Source organism: Corvus hawaiiensis, chromosome 3, assembly GCF_020740725.1.
Source record: "Corvus hawaiiensis isolate bCorHaw1 chromosome 3, bCorHaw1.pri.cur, whole genome shotgun sequence".
In the NCBI taxonomy this organism is placed as follows: domain Eukaryota; kingdom Metazoa; phylum Chordata; class Aves; order Passeriformes; family Corvidae; genus Corvus; species Corvus hawaiiensis.
The window spans coordinates 90,440,880-90,453,188 of record NC_063215.1 but is presented as its reverse complement, the minus strand read 5'-3'; the positions used below and the strand labels follow the sequence as shown (position 1 = coordinate 90,453,188).

General features: G+C 41.6%; 1 protein-coding gene across 7 annotated transcripts in view; it reads left to right on the top strand.

Moving 5' to 3' along the window:
* The window catches only part of TTC7A (tetratricopeptide repeat domain 7A), a 172,268-nt gene that overhangs the window by 53,404 nt on the left and 106,555 nt on the right, over positions 1-12,309 (top strand). For 6 of the 7 annotated variants that reach the window (XM_048296978.1, XM_048296976.1, XM_048296980.1 and 3 more), the window contains 2 exons: positions 1,168-1,272; positions 10,310-10,427. In XM_048296978.1, the coding sequence (XP_048152935.1) occupies positions 1,168-1,272; positions 10,310-10,427 (223 nt within the window). The remainder of the gene's footprint in view (positions 1-1,167; positions 1,273-10,309; positions 10,428-12,309) is intronic. The other variant, XM_048296977.1, reaches the window with a different exon arrangement.

Below are 12,309 nucleotides of genomic sequence, written 5' to 3'. Positions count from 1 at the left end.
TCTGCCTGTGCTGGTCAGAGTTCTGGTAGGGAGAGCCCCTGGGGGTCAGGAGGGGATGGCCAGGACCTGATAGGAGGGAGTAGCAGAGTGTTTGACTTTGCAAGCTTCTGTTGCTGCTCTTCTGTAATGTGGAAAGGCCATGACTATTCAATGTGCTTCTGAGCAGGAACATTTTGTCTTGGGACTGTGTGGAAGACTTTAGGAGAAAACAGGCATGCAAGGAGAAATTCCAAGAGAATAAAACTTCCCCTTGAGCTTAAGCATGAGAAAATTTGAGTGGATCAGGGGTCAGTAGTGAGGAAGATTAAATGTGAGACGAACAGGTGGGATGGGCTGGGGGACTCTGGTAGGGCAACTTCTTCTGCCACCTCCTTACTGACGGCCTTCTCGTCACTAATTCAGACCAGAGCTTTCTTCATTCCCCTTTAAAGCATCAGAAATGCGCAGCCCTGAGTGTGCTGTAAAATGCAATGTGTGCAGAGCACGTTGGATCAAAAGGGCTGTGTAAGTGCTAATCTTAAAAAACATCCTCATTAATGGTAACCTAACACCAGAAAGACAGCAGGAGTTTTATGGGCTTTCTTTCTAACGCATGCTTGGATCACCCACTGAACAGTGTATTGATCTGCAGTTGCTTGCTCCACCCTTTGTGTGGTGGGGTCGCAGCTGCTTTCTTGTATGTCCTGGAAGTGGAGAAGACACAAAAGAACCTACTGAGCAGATTACTTTAGCTGCAGAAACCTCTGTGAGTGGAGTTGGCCTAAAATGTGAACGTACTGGAGGATAAACTCTTTATGATCTTTCCTGGCTTACTGGAAGATGGTTATATGCAAGGAAAATTACAGCAGAGTTCTCATGTATTGGGAGGGCAGAGTTAAAATAACCAGTGCATTGATAGCTAAGGAAAACTGTTTCTTGTGAAGTGCACAGCCAGGGCTGCTTCTTTGGCGTGTTTCCTGTGAGCGTGGGAGAGTGTGTGTTTGTGTGCGTGTGTGTACACACGTCTGTGTGTGGAGGTGGGAATAAAGTTGCTAACTTGTTGCTGACCTGTGATTCTTTTCTCCATAGCACTTCTTTGTACATGCCACTGCAATATTTTGCTTGGACTCCCAACAGCATTGTCTAATCAGCCTTTATGTTTCCTCCTCCTCTCTCCCACTCCTCCAGTCGGCATATGCTGTGTCAGTGCTCAAAGAGTGCGCTAAATTGCGACCTACAGATCCCACCGTTCCTCTTCTGGCTGCCAAGGTCTGCATTGGGTCACTGCACTGGGTAAGCAAGCTGATGCAATTCTTATTATGTAACGGATTAGGTGCTGCAGTGGCAGTGCCACAGTGTAGTTGCAGTGGGGAGAAAGGGAATCCCTGCTAAAAATCATACACATGTGTGTGCCTTCTATAAAAAATGAAAATCCCTGCAGGAAGGTTTGCAGTGAGTCATTTAAATGTATTTTGCTGGCACATTAGAGAAAGGAGGAGGAGGAAAGCCATAACAGCCGTTCTGAGGACTGCTGCTTCAACTGGGTGTCACATTGAATCGGCCACTCTTCTAGCCCCTGGAAGACACAAGCTAATAGTTACAAGTGGGCTGTTAGACAGTTGAGGTATGCTGGACAACTCAGTCCTTTGTTCTTGAAGTTGCTGTGTCAGTGTTTTGTGTCCCCAGTGTGTTCATGTACGCCCCAGAAGCAGAGTGGGAGTGGAAGTTGGTGCCCGTGAAATTCTGGTTATCCAAAGGAGCCGAAACATCTGTCACTCTTTTGCTACTTGGTTTAATTAACTACACGGCAGCCTGCTGTTCTCACCTGTCCTCACCACGAGGTGTCCCTGCAGTCAGTGAAGGATTACAACTGCTAAATAGAAGTAAAACACAGATGCAAGAAAATATGAAAGAAAATGCCAGAAGAATCTGCACAGGTCTTGGTAAAAAGTTGTAGAAGGCAATTTGCTGTTGTTCTGTTCCCTCATCCCGCCTCCCAACCTTCTACATCCCTTTCTGATGGAAGCTGGTGTTCAGCTAAGCTTGAGTTGTATTAGTTTACACCACCATTGGGGAGGATGTCTGGTTATGTATGTTTTTGAATGAACTATACTGTTCAAACTATAATGGTTAAGCTTATATGTGAGTCAGCAAAAGCTGGGCAGCATCTTTTTCTAGGAAAAATCTTCAGGTCTGAGGGCCTTCAGGGAATCCTTGCTGAACTGCCCAACCTACTTCTACTCTACATTTGGAGCAATTTAACTCCCTTGTACCCACAGCTCAGTCTCTAAATTTTGAAAGCTTGAAGTCATTCAGGGATATAAAATAACATTCACAGTGAGTGTTATTTTTTAAAATAAAGCAAATAAGGTTCTTTCTGATTCTGAGATGTTAAAACAGTGTGAAAGCGAGGCATTACAGCTGTGTTGAATGCTGTTCTTACAATGTCTGATGAAGTTTTCAAAGCACAGCTAGCATATAAAAATACCTTGTTATTTTGAAAAGACAGTGAGGCTATAATTCAATTCCAGCTTGGGCAATCCAGTATCTCCAGACTTCTCATACATGGCAGAGCTGATAAAACAACTGGCTAACCCTAAAAAGTAGGAAAGGCAAGGGAAGAAGAGAAAAATGAGCTGGTTTTGATAATTTCAAAACAAGAGTGTTTTTTTCTTCAACATACTGCTTTCTTATTGCTTTTCAGTGTTACTCAATCAGACCCTGGCTCAGAACTGGGGGGCATTATGAAATAAAATTATGATTTCACAAGAGGGTAATTTTACTGCAGTTATCTAGAGCACAGCCTTATGAATTAAAACCAAATTAAAAATACTCCCTTCCCCCTTCCTTTCAGTCAGTGGCCTATGCTTTACCCTCATACCAAACTTGATGATGATATAGAAGAGTTTTAATTAAGGGGAGTCAGAGGGAAATAAGAGCATCTCTTAGAAGAACTGAAATGATAGGCTCCCACGTCTCTTAGTCAAAGGGGTGCTTCTGATATTACTGGTAGACTCCTGTGCCTAATAAAGACCTTCCTGCTTAGCAGAGCTGTTTTTCTAAATGTCATCCTTACAGTAATTATTTGCATTTAAATTACATGGCAATCAAATCAGAATTGAATAATTTAAACTGGAAGTGAACAGGCTGATCAATGCCAGTATAAATAGAAAGGAGGATAGACATGGGACAGGAACAGTCTAATGGACAAATATTAGCAGTTACAAATACTCAAATATATCTTCCTTTTCAGGACATATAAAATATGATTAATTTTTCAATTAGGAAATATATCTGTGTACTTGATTGCTGGCAAGGCAGGAAAAGGGTGAAATCAAATGACCATTTATCCAAATGAAACAGCTGATTTATGTCCTGCATCTATCTACTGTGTGGTGCAGTATTGTAGCCAGTTTGTTTATAGCCCATGGGCAAGCAGTACTTTAGTCTTCTTTCAGTTACTAGCAATAACAAAAAGCCCCAAACACAACATTTATGCAGATGGATAATTACAGAATGTCATGAGAAGCACAGAACAGTTTCTTTTGTGATAAATCTAGTGATCACTTAACTCATTTTGCTGGCTTTGTATGTGGTGTCTCAGCACACTTGAAGAACAGGGAAAACAGAAAATTAATTGCAATGTACTATAGTGATTTACCACATTGAGGATGCTCAGATCACATCTATGAAATAATCTCTCAGTGCAGAACAAATCAAAGTGAAAACGTGGATGCATTCAGACAGTGCCATGCGAATCAATATATAACAGAGCCTGATGCAGAAAAGAACTGAGCTTCCTCCAGCTTCTGTTGTGGCAGCATGACCAGATTATTAGCTGATGTAAGTTGGCAGTACTCCTCTGGCATGTTAGTGGTACCATGCTGGCTTACATCAGGAGATGATCTGTCTCATCAACCACTAGGTTTTAGGATTGGGCCTGCAGTAAACAACTGTGTGGTAAAAGTAATGTTTTGGCTATGTTTTCAAGAGTTACAGGTTTTCCAAAACAAAAACCAAAAAACCCAGTGTAAACAATAAATCAGTACTTTATTAATTCTAAAGCTTAAGCCAGTAGACTTGGAGGACCAGAGCAGCTTCAAAACTAGTGCACGTGTGTAAGCCACATTTGTATGGTCAGGATGCAGTCAGACCTGTACAGCAGAGTTGGAACTTTTGTATTGTATCTAAACCACTACACAGGTGTTTTAAATGTTTTTGTAGTAGGCTCAGAGCTACTTTTGAGGCAACATGATGCTAAGCCTTCCAGCTTGCTGGGGTTTCAGCACAACAGTTTGCTGAACTTGCATGTGGATGATTCTGTCAAGCGAACACAAAGCCCATTTGTGTTTAGCCAGCTGTCTTTTAGCTTTCCAGAATGCACTATGAGATCTTTCACTATTGGAGGTCAGAGTATTGTTTTAAATTTCCATAGGAAAGTTGAAGTAGCTTGCACTGGAACATGTCCATACTGAGGTTGTCTTGCCTTGCTCCACTATAAATTCAGAGTTGTGCTTACTAAAAGGCTTGCTACAATTTCCTCTTTCACTCAGCCTTCCCTGGCACGGCCTCAGCTGAATGCTCACTTGCCTATTTTGGCAGTGACTTTGAGTTGCAGTATGAGTTGTTGTTTTTAATATTTTAATAGTACAGTACTGTTAATTTCACTACTAATCTAGGTTCTTCAGGATCCTGTTATGGCAAGTGTTGTGAAAATACTAAAATCGGAACTTCTGCCTACAGGCAAGTGTTAAATCCTGAGTTTCTCCATTTTAAAGGCCTTGTTTGAGGCATTTAGGGTTACTCTGATGCTTTCTTTTGCCTTTTACTCCATTGGTTTCAATGGAGGCATGTTGAAAACATTGTAAATACACATAGAGCAAAATGGACTGTAGTCCTAGGATAGGCTTGAATCTTCTAGAACTCTGCTCTGACAGAAAGCAGGAGGACATGAGGCATGTTCTTAAAGTTTTCATTGCCCCACAGTTGATATAATAGCAAGAGTGGTGGCATGCTAAACCTTGGGTAGCACCAAATGATGCCAGTATTATCATCTAATTTGAGCTTTTCAAAGGACTTCGTCCCATGGTGAAAGCTTCAGCACAGGATGTGCTGTACCTCAGACATTTCTTTCAACTAGTATACACAGCAAAGTGCTCTGCTGCAGCACTTTGCTGGGAAGACAGAGATCATGCCATCAGTCAGGGAAAGGGAGAAGAAGTGGTGTTGGGCTGGAGTAGACTGTGCATGGAGTCATAAAAACCGAGTAAGGCATACCATGAGGTCAGGACGTCACGGTGTGTGTGTCGGGGGGGTTGGCAGGATGTAGATTTAGAGCTGCATACTTCTGAGGTAACAGCTTATCATTCATTACTCACACAGACCACTTAATCAGAGAGTGCTTCTCTCCCCTTCTGTCTGTTGTTGACCCTGCCACTGTAGATAATAAATGCTGTGCATGTGCTTGTACCCAGTCACTTAGGAGCCCTGGAGTTGCCTGGAAGTGCTTAGGTCTTAGTGCAGTATGAATAATATTAAAAGATCAAATCTAGTCCTGTTACTGGAGTTACTCTGCCTGCTGACGGACATCCAAGAGGATCGGCGTCACCAGGGTGAGAGGCTGCTGAGAAAGCAGGGAAGCTACTAGGTATTTCTTCTGTCTCTTAAAAGATATTCTTGATTACATCACCACTACTGTTACTGCGGCAATCCCAATGGTTTTAGACATTAAAAATGACCAAGAATTTTGTCTTCTATGCATTGCCTTTGTAAACAAACCACTCTAGCTACAGTGGAGGAAAGGCCCGAGTATCGCTAAGTGCTGGGGGCTGAGTTTACACAGAGTAAATTGGTGGGCTTAACAATGGTGACACAAAGAGTGAATGCTGACTATAGAGCGATAAAAAGCGAAGGACTTTTTTTCTGACATGTGTAACATGATTAGCTTTGTGTGCTGTAAATAGCTGTGGGACAAAGCCTTTTCATTAGACTATGCCTTATAGACCACTTTCTTCCTATGCATTTTTCCTCTTAGCATTCTCACTTCACAATATGTATATTCTTCTCTTTGAATTAGTCTCTATAGCTACAACCCAGTGTAATAAAAATGGTAAGAAGAGGTCAATTCAACTGTTAATATCATGTGTTATTTTGTATAGATACCCATTCTGTAGGATTTTGATCTCTTAAGTGCTTGGGTATTCTTAAGTGTCACTGGTGTCCAAATTCACCTGCTTCATTAACCTTGTCTGCTGTTCTAAGTCCAGTGTCATTTCATGTATTTCCTGCCTCTTCCTTTGCATGTTCCTCTTTTTTGGCACAATAAAGTGCTGTTTTCATGCTGCTGTACATCATAGATTTGTTTGTCCTTAGTAACACTAAATGTGTGCTAGTGAGAAATGCAATTCCTACTTAGTCCTGGAAACTGTTGATTCAGTGGGGTAGGGCTTGAGCTTTTCTAAAAACAATCTGGGTGGCAGTTGGACACCAGCTGGGTGGCATTAGGCCAGGGGACAGCACCTGCTGTTCTCTGCTCCCTCGTCAGTATGCCTCCGGGCTTGGCTTGAGCACACACCAAAACCTGTGGCCAAGTAACAGTGGTGGCTGGAACAGCCACTCTCTGTACCAGGGGAAATATCCCTCAGGGTAGTACAGCTAGCAACTGTTCTTTTTCTATCAAATATAAAGGAGGAAGTGAAAGGGGAAAAAAACCCCAGCCAACCCCACAGTATTACATCTCATTGGTGTCAGTTCACGGTTTGGCAGCTTGTCTCACTCCAGGTGCCAGGTGTTTGCTTTCTGGTGTGGTGGAGGGGTTGTTTAGTTAGTGCTTGCAGGTGCCTCCTGATACTTTATATAGCTGGAGTTCAAAATGCAGAAAGTTCTTAGGTTGTTTTTCCCCCATGCCTTCTTTCTTCCATGCAGGTCTTGAAGGCAGGGAACTTCTCCCTGCAACCCGGGATGCTACTCTTCTCTCCACCAGCTTTTCGGTGCAAAATATGCAGAAAAATGTAAGAACAGTAAGGGCCAAGTTGGAGGTATGGCTTTGAGACTTCGCTTTTTGTTGCTTCTAAGAGAATAACAAGTGGCAGGCCTTCCCTTCTCCCTTTCTCATCTCCACAATACAGACTGGAGACATCCCATATCCTTAAGGACCCCCACAGACACAGCTCTATTGGCAGATCACAGCTCAGGCTCACTGCTGGTCCCTCACTCGGGTGTATGGAGGGGGAGCTTTTATCCAGACTGCAATCTGGTAGTTCTTGCAGTTTAGTTGGTTACCCCAAGTGTGTCCCAGGGGAGTTACTCCTGTTTCAGGTAGTACTTTCAGATTCACAGTTGGCTAGGCCATCCGCAAGACTGATGCACTGGAGAGTTGAAACCTCACAGTGGGTGATGTGAGTGAAAGGTTTGGCTTTTCACACTTGCCCAGAGTGATTGAAGAGTAGGAGAATGGAAGAAGAGGGGGCAGATGGCTGCCACAGCAGGGCTGGCAGGGGAAGTGTCTGAGTGCTGTAAGAAGGCAAAGTAAATGTTCTCATAAACAGAACCAGCTGTGCTGGAGTTTGTGAGGCCACTTATTTTCAAAGCAAACTTCAGCTGACCTAAGTTTGCATTCATAAGAGTCTTTGTGGCTGGTCAAAGTGCCACTAGTGTTTAGTATGAATAAATGTGTACAAGATGTGCTAGCAGCGCTGTTTCAGCCTGAACTCTGAAAAGCTGTGGTTTTAACTATACATTTATTAGATTAATCTGATACTGACAGGTGGCCCTGGGTAGCTGGCAGACAAGAAGGCTGAATGGTGCACTACTGATTTATGCATTGTCTCTGAGATTTCCAGTCTCTGACTGAAAATACCATCAGGTGACCGTTCAGAGAAACAATGGAGCAGAATCTCTCTAATTTTACATTTCTTTATTTCAGCTTCAAACTTTTCGTTTAATCTTTTTTTCCATACACACTACCCACCCCTACTCTTGTTCACTAGTCATAAGAATTCCTTGTATAGCTCTTTTCTTCATCTAATGGAGACTTCTTGGATGAAATGCGTGTGAGGAGAAGAGGAGAAACAATGAAGAAAGAGAGTGGGAATCTAGCTGTTTATGGTGGCAAAGAGGTGCATAATGAATTTTCAGGCTTCAGAGATTTCATGTCTTACATAAAAGTTTCTGAGACATGAAGAATTGTGTTATAGTTTTATAGGATGGGTTTTTTTTTTCATTTGTGGGTTTTGTTTTTTGGGTTTTTTTTCTGTGTGGCAAGTCATGGGCCACTTCTTCCATTTTCCTAGGCTCTGGTCCAGAACACATTTCAGTACGTGGCAGGGAAGTTGGTAGGGCTACTGACAGGTTAAGAAATCTCCTGAAACAAATCTCAGTCTTCCTGATGTGATCAGAGTTTAAGGGTCTTATCTGAACATTACTGAAGTAGGTGGGACTGTTTCCAGTGGTTTTTGTAGGCTTTGGATTATACCCTCAAAGACAGGCCTTGCAGTTTAGCTGGTAAGTCCAGGTATTCCGTAAGAGGCATTCCTGTGTCAGTTAGTGGTTTCCACAATCACAGCTAACCAGGCAATTAGCAAGACTAATGCTTTCATAGTGCTTTCAGGAAAGGGTTTGATGATAATGTATGTGTTCGTCATTGGAATGACTGATCTGAGGTTACAGAAATTGGGGAACTGTTGTTCTACATCTAGTTTGAATTCTGTGGCCTCAGGGAGTTGTACCAGTGAGGAAGAAATCCAAGCAGAGGAGATTTGCTTCTTCACTTGCACTTTTCAGCCTTTCTTCAGGCTTACGTTAACAGTAGTCTTTTTCTTATGTTTGATATCATCTACTAAATCCCAGGTTGGTTGTTCATGAAGCCATTAGTTAGTGTTGTCACCTGAATATTTTCAAGTGATGTGACTAGGAGGCTCATTGACAGGATGCTACATGAAGTCAAATAGATTCTGTTCATAGGTAGCATATTAACTGATCACTGCAGAAGGGAGATTTATTGTCTAATGTTGCATTTTAGTTCCAGTTTTTTACAGGTGAGTCATTTTAGGTGTTTAAGGAGCCATGAGGTGCTGAAGTCAGACAAAGCTGAGTATTAAGAGGGCACACATACACAGTACTTGTGTCTAAACCAGCTGGATTTCAAAGAAAAAAGTACTTTCTCATAATTAAACAACTGCATCCCATGAAGTCAATTGTCATGTAATAAAAGTTTCCAAAAGGAGGATTTATCAGATGGTATAATGGTGTCTGCTTCTTGATTAAGGATGACTCTGATTATGGTTGACAGGATCTGCATAGTGTCTTGTACAGAAAGGAGATCTTCCTGTAGGCTCTATCTTTCAAACATTACTTAAGAGTTTTGCCAGTGTCTCTCCAACTCACACCTTTCAAGGTATGTACAGTCTACAGGTCTTAGTCTTTTCTACTTAAAATGAGTGAGTGATGTTAATGAGAGTTTGAAGTTGGAAATGAGAAACCCTCCATTCTGTAATAAAATATTTAACTTACTCATTTTGTTTAAAATTACCATTAACTTGGGTTTTACAGATGCTGATAGATCTGTGTAGAAAGGAAGGTTGTGGGGAGCAGGCTGTGCTGTAGTAAGAAGAGACCAGCTTACATATATCCTCATTTTGGAGGCTGCCCCAGAGAGATTGTGACTGCTCTCTCCTCCAGTTACTATCTATACTATAAAGCGCATTTTCAGGGAAATTGTGTCTTTGCAAAAGATGCAGAAAGTGGCTAGTGCAGCAAGAGCTGCCAAGGTCTTGTGGTAGTTCAGATCAAAATTCTGGTCCTGCAATTTCTGCGTCCTTGTGGCAGCAGAACTGCAAGCAGCAGCTGAGAGCTTTCAGAGAAATTAGTGCTTTCTTGTTTTACTCTTGTAGTGGTAAAAGAAAGTAGAATTTGCTACAGTTTAAAAAAAATCAGACAGTAAAACTGAATGGTCGTCTTTGTGGGAAGAAACATGTTAGACCTTTCCATCTAGTGCTAGGATAGCATGTAAGTAGTCCAGCTTATCCAGCTTTTGTATTTAAGGTTGCATGATTGAAGGGAGCCTGAAGGGAACTATAAAATAAGATGGTGCCCTTGATTGATCTTAAACATCTGAAAAGAGTTTGGGTGGCAAAACCCAAACCTTTCCCAAAACTCTGCACCAAGGTCTGCTAATCTGACCTTCTGCATCGTCCTTTTTGAGTGTTCACTGGGATCACTGAAAGCCCTTGTGTGAATGGCTCTCAGATCACTTACAGGTAAGCTTAATGGCACGTTTTATTGAAGCGAGTAGAGAGAAATGCCTGTAAGTCTCAACCTACCTCTTTTGCAGCTGGAAGAAGGAGAACACTTTGCTAAAATGGTGATAGACCTGGGTGAGGATGCTGGAGAGTCCCTAGCAAAGGGTTACCTGGCACTGGGCCTGACATACAGCCTTCAAGCTACTGATGGTGAGTTACCTTGTTTGTCAAGTGTGTTGTATGGAGAGCATTTGTTCAAAGTCTTCAGTGCAACCAATGGAAATCTATCAGAAAATCTGCTTTCAGTGCTGACTAGACATGAAAAACAATCAGATTGCAAGATAAATGGGAACTGTTCACTTGCTCAGAGAACTGTCTTCTGTGGTAATAAAAGTGAAGTTTTTAGGTAAAGGAAGAAATGCAGGTCATTACTTAGGGGGTGATAATCTGAGTGTAGCTGACAGTGCTTGGTGTGCTTTACTTGAATATTTGTAATACATTTCTTTCACTTATTTACACAAGAAGAAGTCAAACTTTCCATCTATTTTCATATTTTTGTCACCCACTCATAAATCAGAAAGAAATACAATCCAAGAACTGGAGTCAGAAATGCCTCACTGCAGTTCCTGGCGTGATACTGAGTCCCCACAGATATTCAACCTCTCTGTGATGTCTTTTATTTTTTCTACTTAGAAGTAAACAAGATAAAAATACCTACCTCACTGGTGTGGATGCTGACTAGAAACAGACCACTGAATCTAAGAAGTATTTTATTTTAATGCTGCTTACTTGGATCTTGAATGAGTGGCCAAGGGGCTTCTGCAGATTTGGTGCTTTGTAGTCAGAAGGGCTTGAAGTATTTGGGAGAGTTCTAGCTCTGACCTTCATCAAGCTCACAGGTGGGAACAGTCTTTGCTTATTCTGTGACTTCTAACACAGGTAGGAGGCCTTCTAACACAGTTTCTTTGAATAATGGCTGAGCTTGTGTGTTTTCCTAATCATTTTGGCAGTCCTGCCCTCATGCAAGCAATGGCTTTTCTGTTGGGTAGGTTTCATATAAACAAACCAACTTCTTCCAGCAAAGAATCAAAGCTAAAATTACTTTATTATGTTGTCATGGACTATGCTGGCCTTGCAACTTACACCAGAATTCTGCAAGGCATGTGTATGAGAAAGTGTTTTTGTGCTCTTCAGTAGCACAAGTTGGTGTAGTTTTTCAGCCAGCCACGTCTGATCAGCTGTTCTGAGAACTGCTTTTCATCCTGGAGGCTAACAGGCACCGCAGCTCTCTCCAGTTCTCCATTTCTCTGTCTCAGAATAGTTCTCCCTAGAAAGTTCATGTCAAAAAGTATGTCCTTCCTAGCCTGAACTTTCTCTTATATATATATTTTAAGTCCACTAGGAATAGAGTTCTGCTTAACAGCCTAGTTTTTAAGGGCATTTTGCCTAGATGTTATTTAAACTGTTCTAAAGCTATACAAGACCCCAGAGACTATTTTGAGAGATAGGTTTTCTGTTAGCCCCTTAAAATCTCTTTGTTAACATCAGTATGAAAAGAAGGTGGTTTCTAAAGAATGTAGTTGGAGAGGCATATGCTGTACTCTGGCTCTAAAAATATTTTGGTGCAGCAAAATGTGAGTTGGAAACTTTTTCTGGATATCTCTTCAGTTTTCAAGAGATTAGTTCAATATTGTGTCCTTTTTTATGTAAAACAAACAGTCTTCACAACAACTGCCTTGGATTGTTTTCAGATTAGCCTCTGATTGATGTTTTGGAACAGCGGAATGTATCTGCCTTCTCATTGCATCTCTAGCCTTGAAGGCAATAGGGCAAGTCACTCAGTCATTTGAGGGAAATAGGAAGAGTGTATTTCCATCTTTCAGATTATATTTTAATAAAATGGATTAAGTCCTTCAAAAGTGTACATGTGATGGTCATGAATATGGAACTGTGTTTTACTGGAAAATGTCAAATTTGCACTAGAAAGACATTTTTCATTAGCATTGTTAAAAAATAGCATATGACAGTGAGGAAGCAAAGCTAGAACATGCTGAAAGACAGCAGTTCCGTGATGTAATCCTGCCTCATGTTG